Raw genomic sequence first — 18,373 nt, forward strand, 5'->3', positions numbered from 1 at the left:
AAACCAAAATTTTATGAAGGACCCCTAATATTGTGTTGTTTTGATTGCGAACATTTTGCTCAAAACAAATCTTTTCATTAAATAAAATTAACTGAATTAGTTTATGATATGATTTGTTCTTTGAGCTCTGCTGCCATTAGTCATCCCACGAGGAACAGAATCTGAAGAGTTTAAGTTGGCCAGGACCAAAAATTGAAGCATTCTGTACAGCCTTGACATGTCAATTGAGACACGCAGCTGTTGCAGCAGAGAACAGAAGGTTAATTTTCTAAATAAAAGACACTGACAGGCAAATTGCAATACAATACAAATTATATAAATTGGTAATTTGTTCTCTGTGGCCCGGTAACCAGTGCTTCACAGCCCGGTAAAGGTCTACGGACCGGAGGTTGGGGACCACTGCCTTGGGCCATTGTAAGCATCATCAGATGTGCACTGTCATCAGGTCAGTATCACATCTACTGAAGTTACATGTCTTAAAAGAATCAGATTACAGCATTTGCATTCCCATCAGAACACTTAAGTGCTTTTAAAGGGCTCTTGTCATGAAATGGATGATTTTTAGTATGTTATTAATGAAAAAACGTCAGCCAATATGGGTCCATGCGTTTTTTTCCCCACCACAAAACATGATTTTGACGCATACAGCTTTTTGTAACTCCCACCATGAAAATCCTCTCGAGGGATTCGTTTTCGACAAGAAGCAGGAAGTGACGTAAAGGACAGCGGCGCCCCCATGTGGACTCGTTTGTTTCCATTAGTTTTACCTCCGGGAAGTTAGCCCGTTGTTCCTTCGTGTTAGAACAAAATGCCGGCTCATTGCATTGTTGGATATTCCTTGAACACTTGGGAGAATGGATTTACCCTTCATAAGTTTGCAAGAGACTCGGTTCGTTGTGAAAAATGGATTGTACGGGTGCAGAGGACAAGAGCTTCGTGGTTTCCAAATAATAGGGAGGTGTGTATACAGCTACTAAAAAAAATAAGTTTGGGGCGGACCACGTAACAGCTCTCTCATAACGGAACAAAAGATCTGCGTCCGAAATATGTCGATGTGCGCGTCGGACGGCGGTAAATCTGAAGAACCCAGCTGAGAATGCCTCACTCAGCTGTGTGCGCGCAGTAATGCGCCCCGACTCGACGGTGTTCATCAAGTACTGCGGCGGCTTTGAACATCCCCCTAAAAGCAGCACGGCTTCGGCTCTATTATATGCCACCACGGCGCCGAAAATCAGCCACACTGGCTGAGGCGCCGTGTTCTGCGAAGACTGTGCGTCGGGCCTTGCGGATGGGGGCGGGTCTGAAGAACCCAACCGAGAATGCCTCACTCAACCCCTTACACGCAGTAAAGGGCCCCGGCTCGACTAAAACCTAAAGCAGGACGGCTCGGCTCTGTCAAAAGCCACACCGGCCGGCTGCGATGAGCCGCGATGGCTCATCCCTGCCGCGGAAGTGGATCGGGCGGGGATGCGGTTTGGCCGTGATCGCATATCATCTGAATATGGCTCGAAACAATATTGTAATATTGCCCCGGTAACTTCACTCGGTTGTGTGGTGTTCTCCTTTTCGAAAAGAGTTTTCGTGTCAGAAGGGGCGCGTTTGTCTCCCATAGTTATGGTGCACCGCGTGTTTTCATCTGCGAGGGTCCGGGTGATGTCACGGACGAGGATGCAGCCAACATGGTGACCACTTTTATATCGTAGAATGAATTTTGCAACTTTGCGCATGGATGACGCGCTCTCCGCACACATTTATTTTTTCGTATAGACACTGAAGTGAATAATGCTATATGTATTTTTCATGACAATATCTATTTTAGAATGTTTATAGGGATGCTACTTGGGCTTTAAAAACTTACAATAAAAATGTAAAAACATTTATTTGAACTACAGAATATATAAAGAACATATATTGCAAGCCAAACCTAGCCAACAATCCATCCATCCATTTCCTTAGTCGTTTGTCCTCACAAGGGTTGCGGGAGTGCTGGAACCTACCCCAGCTGTCAACGGGCAGGAGGCAGGGTACACCCTGAATTGGTTGCCAGCCAATCGCAGGGAACATAGGAAGAAACAGCTGCATTCACAATCACACCTAGGGGCAATTAAGAGTGTCGAATTATTGAAGCATGTTTTTGGCATGTGGGAGGAAACCGGAGCTCCTGGAGAAAACCAATGGAGGCACGGAGAGAACATGCAAACACCACACAGGCAGGGCCAAGATCGAACCCAGGTCCTCAGAACTGTGAGGCCAATCCTTTCCAGCGGAACCACCGTGCCGCCCCAAGCCAACTATAAATTTGAAACGCCTGTTCTCTCTCTCTTTTTTTTTTTTTTTTTAATTCACAACGATATTCCGGTCTGTTTTTTTGTTTCTCCAGTGTTTGCACACACTGTCCAGGTTCATGGCCTTCTCACATTCCAGTTTTTACTTTCAGCATTTAAGATGATTGAAATGATCTGCCCGAAGACGATTTCTGGATGCTGTTTTGGTCCAATTCATTAACTTAAAGCCTCTTTCACAATAAGCACTGGATGCTTGTAATGTAGCCAAAATATCCACCAGTTGAGATGTTTTTTAAGCTCCTAACATTTTAGTAACGAATCCACCATGTCTAAGAATGTGGTGATTGAACCTTGTTTAAGATTTTGCCTGATCATGTAATTGAATTCACCAAAATCCCTGTTAATGGCCTCTACAGAATGCAGGTGGTGAATGATCAATTTGGCAAAATCTGCTTTTCCATATTCAATACTGATTTGAGTTAACTGCTTCAATATCAAATGCAGACCAATCCATTAATCCATCCTCTGGAAAATGAACATACAAGTGATGACAGTTTACCTAAAAAAGTTATTCACTAATATTTCTGCCATCAGATAATGATCAATCATAATCAATATTGAAATGGAAGGAGTATCAGACCACTGCAAACCTACCCAGACTTGCCCGTCCCCCTTTAACCTCCACCTCGAACAAGGAGAAGATAGATCAGAAATGCAGCCAAGAGGCCCATGATCACTCTGGATGAACTGCAGAGATCTACAGCTGAGGTGGGAGAGTCTCTCCATAGGACAACAATGAGTCCTACATTGCACAAATCTGGCCTTTATGGAAAAGTGGCAAGAAGAAAAGACATTTCTGAAAGATATCCATAAAAAGTGTCGTTTTAAGTTTGCCACAAGCCACCTGGGAGACGATTGACGCAAAGAGCACCCCTGCCTGGTGTAACTGAATTTCCTTTGACATGCTCATGATGTTAATGCAGGGTTCATACTCAGTCGGACCCAAAAAATTTAAGGGCTTTTTAGGGCCATTCTTAGGGGCTGACACGAAAAATTTAGGGCCATCGTGGGAACTCAAGAGTAAGGAAAAAAGACTCACCCAATGGTGCCATCGGCTGTTCTTGGTTCATCAAAGGTCCCAGTACCTCAGTACCTGTGACAGTGATCACCTGTCGCCCCTTATGGTAGTTCTCTTTGATATGACCATTGTCAACGTCTTCACATAACAGTATACATAAAAACTGATTCTAACTACAATTGCAACTATATACACAAATGTCTTCTACTGATGTCTGTCTCAGCACCCCGATTCTAGCTCCTTGAGCCTATCCAGTGTCTCCTCTATTTGCTGCTGCAGAGGTGCCAAAGAGGCTCTCTTGTCCTTTGCTCTGCCTCTGAGTGCATTGGGCTCGGTGATAAACCTCAGCTTCCTCTTTTCTACTGCCTGCTCACACAGCCTGTCAGCCTTCTCAATAAGCGTAGATGCGTCAGTCTCTATTCTGGCTTTTTTGGCTTTGAGGCAGTAGAGATAAAAAGTGGGCAGCGATGCCAAATGTAGCCAGGTACGAAATCTTTCTTTCCCCACAGTGGTAGTTTTTAGCAATGTCACTGTCTGGAAACATGACTGCAAACACTTTCGAATTATTTTCACAAGATTTGTAACTGTAAAGGCTGCAGATCACTTTTAAAGTCCACACGATCTCTGCCTTTAACGAGTCCGCCTTCGTGTATTCAACTACGTTCATAGAGCCTGACTTCTGGCTGGTTGAAGTCGATGGCTGGACAACTGTAGGTGCGCATGCACTGCTAGTACCACTGCCTGAAGTTGATGCTTCACTATCTTTATATTTTAGAAACAGATTCATACCAACGCCTTCGCCAAATCAGCGTGTCTCCTTTTTTTCCGGTGCAACTCCAGCGCTTTGACGCCCATCTTTCCTAGCTGGTAGCTCTGCTTGCACAGATGGGAGTAAAACGTGCTGATCTTTTGCATTTTGACACACCCAGATTCCAAACTCCTTATTTTCAACCCAAGCATCTTGAAAAATGCACTTCCCCATGATACAAGTTGGATCGATGAAAGACATAACGAAGACCAAGTGAAATGCCGACTCACGGAAACGAACAATGGAATATCAACGACAAGATGGCGACTCGTTGTCAACACGGTAATTTCCATTGACAATTTCCGGCTGTTTTAGACGCCAGACGGATCGCTATTTTTTTTTTTAATAAAAGAATTTTTTGGGGGGAGAATTTTGGCAGTAAAGGTCCTCCCTTTGATTTATTATAATTTAAGGCCTTTTTAGGGGCTTGACCAGTTTTCGCGGATTTTAAGGACTTTTAGCAGCCCCTAAATGCACCTTCGAAAATATAGGGGTTTTTAGGGACTTTTAGTGAAGCGTGCGAACCCTGTGATGACTTTCCACGTAAATGTGCTCGCATTACGTGAAGCAGTTTTGAACATGCCCTTTCGTACATGCTCACTACGGTTAACTTGCATTTCCTGTTTCCGAGTGAATAATGGTTGTTTTGGGGGAGGGTCGTTTAGTTAACGTTTATGAAAGAAACACGTAAATTAATGTCAAGACCAGACAAAATAAGCGACGTCTTGAAAGAATGCGGGGGGGGGGGGGGGGTTACTGTTACTAGTGTAGTGTGCCTCAACATGGTTACGCTTGTGAAAGCAAAACAACGAACTCGAACGCATGTTCGTTCAATGTTGTCAACTAATAACCAGATTAATTTTAGGATTTTTTTCCTCAATTTTCCAGAGCAATTTTCAGGAAAATTTAAAAATCTGGAATTCCGGGAAAATCTGGAGGACTTTTACCACTGTTGACCACACCTGAATCAAGCGACGAGGTGGATGATAGTCTGTTTTTTTTTTTTTTAAAAACGCCGTCACACTGCCTCGCAATCGACACAATGAGCACCCCTGGTGTAACTGAATTTCCTTTGACATGGCTTATGATGTTGACTTTCGACATAAATGCGCTCGCATTACGTGAAGCAGTTCTGAACATGCACTTTCGTACATGCTGCGTACGGTTAACTTGCATTTCCTGTTTCCGGATGAATACCGGTTGTTTTGGAGCGTGCTCGTTTAGTTAACGTTTATGAAATAAACACGTAAATTAATGTCAAGACCACACAAAATAAGCGACGTCTTGAGAGAACGCGAGGGGAGGGGGGTTATTGTTACTAGTGATGGTGCTTCAACATGGCTACGCTCGTGAAAGCAAAACAACATACTCAAACATGTTCGTTCAATGTAGTCAACTAATATCCGGATTAATTTTAGGGAATTTTCCCTCCATTTTCCAGAGCAATTTAAAAATCCGGAATTCTAGGAAAATCTTTCTGGAAAAAGACTTATCACTGATTTTGAATATGACACTGTCTCATCCTCAACTACTTGGTTGATTGAATTCAAAAATTGAAAAGCATCATTCTTGCTATGCCAGCTTTCTGGTATACTCCGGTACTTTTCCATGAGATGCATTCCTGTTGATGGCTAGTAGAATGTTGTCAGTGAGAATATTAACTTGCTCTGGGTTCAAGTTGGTTTACCAGTGCCAGCTCATTCCTTCCTCTTCTGTCTTTGGTGTTCTCCCCCAACAACGTACTGATCCCTATTGCCAACTTACATGTGTGTACAATTCTAACTGCTTTCAAATGACTTGGGCTGAATGTGACCCTTGAGGTAGTCTACTTTTCATTCTGTCCACAATTTCCCTTCCGAAAACTTGGTTGCGACTAACTTCCCAATTCACAAAACATTTTGCAGACCAGACCTTTCTCACTTGAAAAAGAGAAAAATCTAAAATTCACTGCTTTTTCTTCTATTTACACATAGTCCGACAGCCATTCCATCTTTTAAAAAAACAGCATTTCTTTTTTTACTTTGGCCTGAGGATATGTTACTGCCCATTCATTTCACCATTATCAGAGGGGAAAGGTAAGTACTGCCAAGCTCATCTTCGCTCTACATTGATCAGACTTGCTTTGCTAGCTAAAAAACTGGTGGCGGAGGGTACATAAGGACGCAGTTGCTATACCTATGATGAAAATTACAGGGTTCTCATCTTTTTAAATGGGAGAACTTACAAAATACTTTTATTCCCCACTGTATTTATAGAGCATTGTGGCAACAAAATAAATTGTTACACATTGTGGAGACAAAAGATCATAAAAATCCATGTACAATTACAATAACAGCAAGTCGTGGAATACTTTTCCGTTGCCCACTTTGTTCCACTTAGGACAGTGAAAACTTTCAGAAAGTATTATAGCCTTCATGAAAACTAACCTTTTTTCTTCTTCTGGTTGACAGATGGAATGGCTGCTGAGGCTTTACACTGCTCTGGAGTTGCACCCAAAGTGCCGCCACCAGCACCACCACCACCAGGACTGGAGGAGCCATCACTGGAGCGCTTGTCCTTCTTGCGTTGTTCCCGTTTTTCCTTGTTGCTTACCTTAGTCTCCCATGTCCCTGACGAGTGATGTTGAATGGAAAATAGAAACGGGAAGAAGAAAAAAAAAAAAAAAGAAAAAAAAAAATCAGAATTATGAAAAAGGTATAACCATGAAAGACTACTTAGACCAGTGATTTCTAACCTTTGTAGAGCCAAGGCCCATATTTTACAATTGAAAAATCCCACGTCACACAAACAAAAGTAAATGTCACCAAAAATGGATAGCTTAATGACTGTATGTACTTCCAATAGAAGAGGATTTTTTTGTTCTGTCTGTCATTGTGCCTCACTGGCATAAATAGATGAATAAAGATACATTATTTGTTTGTTTTTAGCAATTACATAAAATTGGATAACTTCCCAAGGCACACCTGAAGGGCACTCACGGTACACTAATGTACTCTGGCACACTGTCTGGGAATCACTGAGTTAGACAACCGAGCACTGTACAGTGCTATCAGTTAATTTATGGTGATAGTTTTCACTACTTGTAACTTTTTATCAGGATGTTGCTTTAATAAAAGTAAAACATTCACAAATATTGCACTAAAGAGATGAATAACCTCCACAGGGCTCATTTACATAATCTTTATATATTACAAGAAGTTAAAAATAACACTGAAGACCAGGTGATGGCAAGCCACCATGTTTTAACAACATCACTACGAAGCGTTGAATGTCCAAGCATCCAATAAGTCGTTTAAATACGAGGGTGATTCAATAAATAAGGTGAATAATTTGTTCTAAAGACTTCTAATACAAATAGAAGCTTACTTTTTTTTTACATTTGTTTTACTTCTTTTTCCACATGGATTTAATTTCTTTTCCAGATTTAAAAGAAAAACTGTTTTGGCAATTAAAAAAAGATGATCAAGAAGCAAGCTCCAGAATTGAACAGCAGTCAGTTATCAAGTTTTTAGTTGAAGGGTGCAAACCAGTTGAAATTCATAGGAGAATGTCAACATAGTATGGTGCCACGAAAAAATAACTAAAAATGGGTTAAATTGTTTAAAGGAGGACGGAGCAGGCCTAGAGCAGTGAGGTCTCCTGTGGTGATCGGATCAATGATCTCATTCAGTCTGACAGAAGGGTGACAGAGAATGACATTGCAAGGACTTTGAGCTTATCTGTTCGGACAGAACACAAATTTGTCCACTGACCTTGCCGACTCGGTCAGCTTCCAGCGAGTGCCAAAGATTCTTACTGTAGAGCACAAACAGTGGAGTGTCGAATTGTCCCAACAGTGTCTCTCCCGCTATGAGAAAGATGGTGATGAGTTTCTGAAAAAGGTGGTCACGTGACGAGACATGGGTTTGGGACTACGAGCCTGAGTCAAAACGTTAGTCCATGGAGTGGAAGCACGCAGGCTTACCAGTTAAGAAGTTCAAGTCCCAGCAGTTCACAAGGAAGCTGATGCTCACTGTTTTTTGGGCTATGCAAAGCCCAATCACCATTTCATTCCTTGAGAAAGGATGCACTATGAACAGTGCCAACTACTGTGAACTGCTGAGGCAGGTCAAGAAAGACAAAGAACTAACGCAGGGATTATCAGTCAGAAGGATTCATCTTGCATCATGACAGTGCAAGGCCTCACACAGCAGCCCATCAACGAGCTGGGCTGGGAACTGCTCCCTCATCCCCCTTACAGCCTAGACCAAGGGTGCTCAATGTGTCGATGGCAGTTTTGGTCGATCACGACGCCCCCCAAAAAAAAAAAAAAAAAAAAAAAAAATTGGAGGGGGGGGGGGGGGGGGGAGAGAAGACATTTCAGCAGCTACATGTGCTTTCTCCAACAATGACCTGCTGCTCCGACCCATGACTGAGAATAAAAACTAGACAGCGCACTCTGCAGCCATCATTGGTTCCGCCATAGTCAACAGGCACTGACCTCTGCCAGGGCAAAAAGTATGGTAAGCATACACACATTATGGAAAATGATGGGAAAAATATCTAATAATTAATTATGAAGGTTAAGCTTAAACACACTTACCAGTGAAAAGTTACTTCTTTGCAGCTCCCTGCATGGTTTTGACAGCCAACAGCGCAACAAAAAAGCTAAACCTAACGTATTCCAATGTTATATTTCACAATGTACAATTGTAAGGATGTCAACTTTCACGTAAAACAGTACCCAAAGCAATGTTTTGTCATGACCGGAAGTTGAAGCCGAATTACCACGTGAAAGGAGCCTGGGCGCAGTCCAGTTTTTAATTCTAAGTCATTGGCTCTGCCACACACACTTCTTCCTAGTTTACTTTGCACCGTAATTACAAACATTATACTACTTACGCAGCCCAACAATGTGGTTAAAAATGAGAGCATCCTTATGCCTACCACTGCTGCTTAGTTAGCAACAGTCTGGGCAATGTAGCGCAAAGACGAGCAAGACATGCGCCTGCTTTAAGATGCCATGAATGTCTGAGTATGTGAATAAGAGAAGAAAAAGTGGTGAAACTGGACGAGATTTTCTCTCTTTTGAGTGAGAAAAGATCTGGTCTGACACCAAAGTAGAACTTGCGGGATGAGATGCCATGTAATGTGAAAATTCCACCTTGGCACAGCCTGAACCAGGATGAAAGCACAAACAGAGTGCACAAAAAGCTAATTTTGTATATTAAATATATGCGACAACATAACATTCTTCATAAGCTTCTATTTGTATTAGAAGTCCTTACACAGAAAAGGTCATCTCATTTATTCAATGAACCTCGTAGGAGTGTTGTGCTTGTTAGTGTTAAGAATTATCGCCCACAAAATTTAAAAGCTCACACCTGTTGCAGGCAGCTCTTGGAAAGGATCAATAGGTTTTCCAAGCATTTCATTGGGGAATACTGATTTGCAGTGCAGGTAAATTGAGGTATGATAACAGTCATGGAATGAATTAAATTACCGTTACTGTAGACTTGTAGATAAACATTGTAATGTAACCAAAATATTATCTTGAGAAAAAATACTGTACCACAGCACTCTTAAACATTGTTGAACTGATAGACAGTTCCAATTAAAGGGAAATTCCAGTGGTTTGGATTAACAATGCATCCAATTGGTCATGTCATATGTACTATACATTGACAATGTGATGTTAATCCTTTCCCATTTAAAGGTCTAATCCAGAGGACCTATATATTACAGTGCAGAAAACAAGTATTTGAACACCTTGCTATATTGCAAGTTCTCCCACTTAGAAATCATGGATGGTCTGAAATTTTCACTGGAGGTGCATGTCCACTGTGACTGAGATAATCTAAAAAGAAAAATCCAGATATCACCATGTGTGATTTTTTAACAATGTGTGATACATCTTCAAATAAGTATTTGAACATCTGAGAAAACCAATGTTATTTGGTATAGTAGCCTTTCTTTGCAATTACAGAGGTCAAACATTTCCTGCAGTTGTTCACCAGGTTTGCACACACTGCAGGAGGGATTTTGGCCCACTCCTCCACACAGATCTTCTCTAGGTCAGACAGGTTTCAGGCTCGACAGGCTGTCGCTGAGAAACAGAGTTTCAACTCTCTCCAAAGATTTTCTATTGGGTTTAGGTCTGGAGACTGGCTAGGCCACGGCAGAACCTTGACATGTATGTATATATGCTTCTTACGGTGAGACTCCTTGGTTTTCCTGGCTGTATGCTTTGGGTCATTGTCATGTTGAAAGACCCAGCCACAACCTATCTTCAATGCTCTGACTGACAGAAAGAGGTTGTTCCCCAAAATCTCACAATACATGGCCGTGAGCATCCTTTCCTTAATACAGTTCAGTCATCCAGTCCCATGAGCAGAAAAACACCCCCACAGTAGGGATGGTGTTCTTGGGATGGAACTCATCATTAATCTTCCTCCAAACACGATTAGTGGAATTATGACCTAAAAATTCCATTTTGGTCAAATCTGACCCCAAAACTTTCTGCCATGACTCCTCTGTATCATGCAGATGGTCAATGGCAAATTTAAGATGGGCCTTGAAATGTGCTGGTTTAAGCAGGGAACCTTCCGTGCCATGCATGATTTCAAACCATGGGTTCTTAGTGTATTAACAACAGTCACCTTGGAAATGGTGGTCCCAGCTCTTTTCAGGTTATTGATCAAGTCCTGTCGTGTAGTCCTGGCCTGATTCCTCACCTTTCTAAGGATCATTGAGACCCCACGAAGTGATATCTTGGATGGGGCTCCACTCCGATTGAGATTGACCCTGATGTTTAGCTTATTCCATTTTCTAATGATTGCTCCAACAGTGGACCTTTTTTCACCAAGCTACTTGGCAATTTCTTAGTTGCTGATAAAAATCTTCTCAAAACACCATTAAATGGGAGAGGATTAACAGATTGCCAAGGTACAGTATATATGACATGAACTATTAGATACATTTTTAATCCAAACAACCAGAATTGCCCTTTAATAAACACGTTACAAACATTTATGGAATATTTGTTTGAAAAACACATTGGATGACTCAAACATCTGGCCTAATTTAACAATAACACAGAGTTTGTCCACAACCAACATTTGTCATTGTCGTTCTTGTTAATGAACACTAGTTATTGTAGATTACCTTCTTCTGGCTCTTTTCCGACAGCTGTCACAGTTTCCGTCACTGCCTGTTTGACTTTCCTCTTTGTCTAGAAGATGAGATATGTCATTAAAAAGACAATTTAATTTGTAGGAAAATGACCTATATTACACTAGGCAGAAGCATATAGGACTTTAATCGGCACAAAATAGAAAAAAAGCACACTCATTTTAAGTTTATTTATAGGTGAAGCTACATACACAGGGTATAGCTCCTTTTAATAATTCCAAAAGCCCGAATCCATCAACACTAGCCGCACAACTAAATAGATTATCACCTATTTGACATTTTGTTACATAATTCCATCACAGAAACATTATTGAAGGACTCGCATTGACTTAAGACAGCTGACAAAACCTTGGAGGTTTTCATCATCTGCAGGTTCGAGTTAACACTGAAACCTAACACGGGTAGCTGCGGTGGTGAAATCACTGAAAGGCGACATTGGCATAGCATGTCCTCTCCGATTACTTTTCTTCTTCACAGGATCAACAAAATACATTCAACCACATTAGGAACACCTGCACAAGGGGATTACTCTCTTTATTGTTGTAAATGTTAAGGGACTTTTTTTTTTTTTTATAAATCGGCCTGTTAATTGGTTATCAATTTTATTCTGCAACATAGAAACATCGATCCATTTTCTTTTACGCTTATCCTCACAAGGGTTGCGGGAGTGCTGGAGCCTATCCCAGCTGTCAACAGGCAGATGGCGGGGTAGACCCTGAACTGGTTACCAGCCAATTGCAGGGCACATCGAGACAAACAGCCCCAGTCACAACCACACCTAGGGGCATTTGAGAGTGTCCAATTAATGTTGCATGTTTTTGGAATGTGGGAGGAAACCAGAGTGCCCGGAGAAAACCCGTGCAGGCACAGGAAAAACTCCACACAAGGAGGGCAGTGCTTTCCAGCTGGTCCTGTGTATGGAAGTATTTCTCCGTCTTCCCGATCAACCAAGAGGCCTAGCTTTTCAGTTTCCTTTACACCATCAGGATATTTGGGGCTGATGAGTTTAAAAAAAAAAAAAAAAAAAGAAATAGAAAAAAAGAAAAGATAAGCGATAACCAATGTGAATGACTTATTTAAATGACCTGTTCATTTACTGGAAATATGCATGTACTTAATTGCGCAAAAAAAATACTTAAAATAATGTATCTTTGTTCATCCATTTATTTACAGAACAAATTAATAGTCTATTGATGGTAGTAATACAGTAAGTACATACAGGAATTATTGTACCGTAATTTCTTGACTATAAGCCGGACCTGGTCACAAGCCTCACTCAGTACATTTTTAAAGGTAAAACCATTTTGGACGTACACAACCCGCACCTGTCTATAAGCCACATGTGCCCAAACTGTAACATGATATTTTTTAAAATAAAGATGGTACAAAGAAAGAGTTTTTAAAGTTTTAATAATATACCTTAGGTTTTCTTTCCAAACAAGCCTGTGATGCGGCAGTAACACAGCAGCAATACAGTAGTAACACAGCACTAAGACGGCCGGGTAAAAAAACATACCGCTAAAAGTCCCGGCTTAGGCTACATGCTTTTATTACCTCTGAAAGCTTTTTTTGTCTTTTTAAATTGCTCCAGTTCCCGCTGCCATTTCCAGCGTCTCACCATCGATTCATTTATGCATTACGTGCAGCAGCTGTTCCCTTCCTTATTGGCCAGCTTGATTGGTTTTAACTTGAAATCTGCATCAAATGCATTTCTTCTTGCATTTTCCGTGATGAGGGTCTATTCATGCTAATTTTATTCATGCACAAAGCGTGAAGTTACATTAAACTTGTGTCTTTCCCGAGATATATATTCCACCTGTCTCACTCTTACCTGTTCTATTCGAGCGCCCCTGGAGTCTGTTAGAAAAATGCATATATTAGCTGCATCATTGCATAAGCCGCAGGGTTGAAAGCGCGTGACAAAAGTCGCGGTTTATAGTCCAGAAATTATGGGATCGACTTTTTGTGACATTTTTGTTTGCTGGCTTGCCATGAGATTTTTCAACTGTCAAGTACAGTTTGTGCTTTGGCTCACAAAATGTTGGAATTCACTGCTTTGGTGAGATGATGTGTTCAACACAACAGCAGCATGTTTGCAAACAACCACAAGCAGTAGCGCTAGCTTGCTCTGCTACGTAATGAATTGTTGTCTGCTTGTAAGCCCCTAATGTATATGAACATACCTCAAGCAAACCTGAAATAAACGTCCTGAGCATTGGTGACCACTAACACGTATTCTACCTATTTTCTTCCTATAATACAGTCTACGCGATGCAGTTGTGTTGTCATCATCACGCAAACAAGTGTATCCGGTCGCATTTGAGTTGACCAGATAAAGCCCAATGATCGTAAAAAAACGGGATGCGGTACTTTATTGCAGTAGTCTGACACTGGAATTATGAAAGTGCAATGTTTTCTTGGAGTTCGAGCTGCTTAAGACATCTTGTTTGAGCAGTTTTTTCTCCACATCTCTTTTCTCTGAGTACTCTGGTGTTTTCCCACATCCCAAAAATATTAATTAATTGGACACTAAATTCCCCCTAGGTGTGATTGTGAGTGCAACTCTTGTCTGTCTCCATGTGCCCTGCGATTGGGTGGAAACAAGTTCAGGGTGTACCCCGCCTCTTGCCTGCTGACAGCTGGGATAGGCTTCAGCACTCCTGCAACCCTTGTGAGGATAAGCGGCTCGGAAAATGGATGGATGATTTAAAAATGTCAAAAGGAATTTAAAGTAGTCGTCAACACCACAGACAGAATCCAAATTTTGGTTTGACAAAACTTTAGATTTAGAAGAAACTTCCTGGGATAGTCTATAGAGCTCGTGGCACCTACATAATCAAATCATGTCTCCGGCCGGAAGTGCCGGTCCAACAAACCATTCTTCAATGCTAAGTCGGTTGGAGATTACGCAAAAATACTTCTTATAGCACGACGCCCAGAGTTTTGTCCGATACCGTTAAACATTTAGAAGGTGATAGTAAATGAAGGTAGTGGAAAAAAAATGAGACACTTGGCATAGAGGACCCACATTTAATGCCAAAATCGATGTTTTCGCCGATAAGAAATTGGACTGTTAACCCGCTTCCGCTTGTCTTGGACCAGTGGATCTACACATGTATCTGGTGAGTAAGTCGTTGAGATTTACACATAAAAGTTTGAAAGTGTATAAATGTCTGGACGCATACAAATATTTTGTTGCTGGTTCTTTTCTCAATCAAGAATAAATCCCAAATAGTAATTGACCCACTCAAATCTTTTCAATACAAATACCAATATTTAAATAAATGACCCCTGGTTTTACACAAACTTGCATTCATTAACTATGATTGAAAAAAAAAAAAATACAGCGAGTCGGCTCCTGGTACACACGCCACACAAACTTCGGTAAACCTCTCCGCGAGAGAATTTATTTTTTTTAATATGGATTGTTCTCAAATGAGTCCAATGAGTATTTAAAAAAAGAAAAACTGCTGGGATAGGCTTCAGCCCCCATACACGGAAGAGTGTTGCGGCCACAGGTTAACCTACGTAAACCTCCGTGTGACCAACCGCTGAAGCCTATCCCTGCAGTTTATTTTCTGTTTTTAAATATGCATCGGACTCATTTGAGAACAATGCATATTTTAAAAAAAAAAAAAAAAAAAAAGGGCTGTCGGGGAGAAGTTTAACGAAGATTAACATGTGGACGCTTCATTTAGGTTGGAGATGACTCCGTTTTTTTGGTTTTTTTTTTTTTTTTTAACGCAATGTTCTCAAATGAGCCAACTTGGCATTGTAAATACTTCTTGCGAATTTGAGATTGAGTAGAATAATTCCTACCTGAAATGAAGTGATCGTTACACAGGCGTAAGCGTATTTTGGGTGGGCACCATAAATCATGTTTAATTGCTGAAATACATCAATATTTTCTGGTCTTTTCGGATGGTATTCTATAGAATGATCTCTTTGAATATCTGTCTTGTGTGTTGTAACAACCAACAGCACAACAAGTCTTGGGCATTGTGAATATTCTTCTCCGGTTCAATTTCTCCCACACTGTCGAGCAGCTCTTTTTGACCGGCAATATGGCGCCGTAAAAATGGTAACATCACATGCATAAGCTCTATAGTACAGAGGTTCTCAAAGTGTGGTGAGGATATAGAAATGACAATACGAAAACAGTAAGATACCATATCTATGGTACAGTCCTTTCAAGTGGTACATAAAAGACTTACTGAAATCTTCAAAATGTGAAAGTTACATGCCTTATTTTTCTATTCAATTCCAGTACATTATGTATACTGATCATTCGTTGTTTTTTAAGTGCAATACATTTTCATTTTACCTTTTAGTAGTTTTCAAACATTTCATTACAATTTTTAACTTTTGCAATCCATTTAGCTGGATCATTATATAGTTTTTTTAAATTATATTGGCCATCAGATATTTATAGAATGTCAAAACAAAAACTATATAAAGACTAGAAAACCAGCTTTTGGATTCAGATATACTTCGCTTGATGACGACATGGAGTAAATGTCTTTGGCATAGCCGATCAGTGATATTACTGATTGGATTGACGAATTATGACATTAAAACCAATCAGCTGATCAGCCAAAAAAAAAAAAGGCTGATTCTGATCTGGCCGATTTAAAAAAAAAAAAATTGTGTGTACTTTTCGGTCTGAGGAGTACTGTTGATGAATATCTCTTGACAGCGTTAATCTAATTGTTTTTGGAGAAGTAGCAGATTTTCAAATATCTGTCTATACTTGAGTGTGATGTGGGTCACAGCTATATTGACATGCAGAAATGAACAGGCTTTGGGAAAATCATATGGTTTTGGTCCACAGTTTACCTCTAAAGCGTTTTCCCTCTTGGTTTCTGGACGAGGTGGCTGTTGATGTGGCACTCTAGCTTGACTAACTATGGCGTCTTCGTCGTGTGCCTCAGTGACAGCTCTTCCATTTGGCTGAACTTTCTGAGGACGAAATAAAGAAAAACTACATTCCTGCAAATATACAATAAAATGAATGCAGTATGTCTTTTGTAACGGGACAAGCCGAAATAAAGTTTATTGGGAGGGTCCAGTCGAATGCTAGTACACAGTGTTATATTAGTAGCGAATTTGGATTAGCGTACAGTTGTGATAAAAAAAAAAAATATGAGCGGTTTTAAATACGTGCCTTTTCCGCCCTTTTCTTCCTCTTCTTGGGCTCCTCCGATTTGACCGATTTACTGGCACTTGGCTTTATCTTGACGGTGTCCTGCACGACAGGGATTGTAGGCCGCTTCTTGAAAAGAGCCATTGAGGCCCATATTGCAAGCATGAGCACCAAGCCGGTGCATGCCGCAAGGAGGATCACCCATGGCTGAATGAGCTCCGGCTTGAGCGCCAAATCCACACCGAGCTCGCTTCGCAAAAACTCCTGGCCTTTGGTCAACAGTTCATTCATCCTAGCAGCGAACACCTTGGCCTGCTGAGAGGCCGCTTCTTTCCATTGTTCCATGTGTGTTGCTTAAAATAACAACAACAACAAAAAAGAAAAAACAAAAACCGACGATTCACAATTTAGCCCACCTAGCCTGCAGTGCTAGTTAAAAATAGCGAAAGAACATTAAATGCATCACCGCTTTCACTCAACAAATTGGCCTAGCTAGCTAACAGCTAGCCTAGCTCAACCGGTCCATTTTTTCTGAAAAACTAAATTAGCTTCGTAGCCCGTCAAGAAGAGAATCTAATCATATGGCATACCCACAACGCGTCTACTGTGTCCACAGGCAAAAGGAATTCACCTCATATGGCTTCGATTGGAGGAGGAACGACGCACTCTCAAAATTGTGCCACGTTCATACTCACCGGAAGTAAAAAAAAAATTCGTCCAACACTATTAATTATGCATTAGGGGGCCCCATAGCTCAGTGGTTAAAGCATAGGTTTAGTAAACTAGGGGTCGTGAGTTCGTATCTCTCTGGGGCCTCTACTCCCCAAGAAGGGTTGAGTCAAGAAGGGTATCCGGCGTAAAACCTGTCCCAAACAAATATGAGCGTTCATCTAAGATGTTACGCTGTGGCGACCCCTAACGGGACAAGCTGAAAGAAACTTCATTATTAATTATGCATGAGAGAATTTCCAAGCCGTGACGCTACCAGTCATGTTGAACAAAACGTCCTTCTTCAGAATGTCATGTACTGTAATTAAATAATAAATTAATAAAAATAAAATGAGTTTCAAATCTAATTTTGCACCTGCTTTGGCCTTTCTTGAATATTTTCCCCAGAAAATTAACGTGACTTTTTCTCAAGTTGAAGGAAACGTGTTATTGTACTAACCTATGAGTTTTTAATGACCCCACCCCCCCCCCCTCTTGTAGTGTTTTGATCCGCTCTGTTCGTGTAGCATCTTCCCTTCCGCTTATCATCATCATTAGCGTTACGGGAGCCTATCCCAGCCAGTTTTGGGCCAGAGGCAGGGTACACTTACCATGCGTGATTTGGGAATATGGGAGGAAACCAAAGAACCCAGAGAAAACCCACACAGGAAGACTAGAATTGAACCTTTGACCTCAAAAAATGTGAGGCAGATCCGCTAACGAGTTGTCCTCCGTGAAAACTATTGTGTAGTCAAAGGTTAAAAAAAAAACAATACTATGATTTAAAAAGGCTGCATGTTGGACAGCTACAAGCAATGGCCTGACCACGAGAATGATCAGCTTCAAAATAAAGCTGCATAGCAAGCCCAAGTGTTCATCAGTCAATGCATAGGTTGAATTCCCAAAAGGTTTATTATTTTTGTTAACCACTACCATAATAGTTTTAACATTGACGCTAGATAAATTTAAGAAATTGAAAAACGATTCAACTAAATGTATTGCAAAAGTTACAAAATTTAATAAAATGTTACAAAAATAGTAGAGCAAGAAGGCAGCACAGTGATGCAGCTGTCAAGCATTGGCGTCACAGTTCTCAGGTCCAGGTTTCAATCCCAGCCCCGCCCATGTGGCGTTTGCCCCGTGCCTGCGTGGGTTTTCTCGGGGCACTCCGGTTTCCTCCC

General features: G+C 41.0%; 1 protein-coding gene across 9 annotated transcripts in view; it reads right to left on the minus strand.

The window, feature by feature from the left end:
• The window catches only part of LOC133500427 (protein LYRIC-like), a 33,589-nt gene extending 16,206 nt beyond the window's left edge, over positions 1-17,383 (minus strand). For 4 of the 9 annotated variants that reach the window (XM_061819080.1, XM_061819079.1, XM_061819078.1 and 1 more), the window contains exons 1-4: positions 16,506-17,383; positions 16,178-16,300; positions 11,315-11,381; positions 6,598-6,780 (exon numbers count right to left, since the gene is read on the minus strand). In XM_061819080.1, the coding sequence (XP_061675064.1) occupies positions 6,598-6,780; positions 11,315-11,381; positions 16,178-16,300; positions 16,506-16,829 (697 nt within the window). In that variant the 5' untranslated portion in view covers positions 16,830-17,383. The remainder of the gene's footprint in view (positions 1-6,597; positions 6,781-11,314; positions 11,382-16,177; positions 16,301-16,505) is intronic. The other 5 variants (XM_061819081.1, XM_061819077.1, XM_061819075.1 and 2 more) reach the window with 4 other exon arrangements.
• Between the last annotated feature and the right edge of the window lie 990 nt (positions 17,384-18,373).

This window comes from Syngnathoides biaculeatus, chromosome 5 (assembly GCF_019802595.1).
Source record: "Syngnathoides biaculeatus isolate LvHL_M chromosome 5, ASM1980259v1, whole genome shotgun sequence".
NCBI classification, from domain to species: domain Eukaryota; kingdom Metazoa; phylum Chordata; class Actinopteri; order Syngnathiformes; family Syngnathidae; genus Syngnathoides; species Syngnathoides biaculeatus.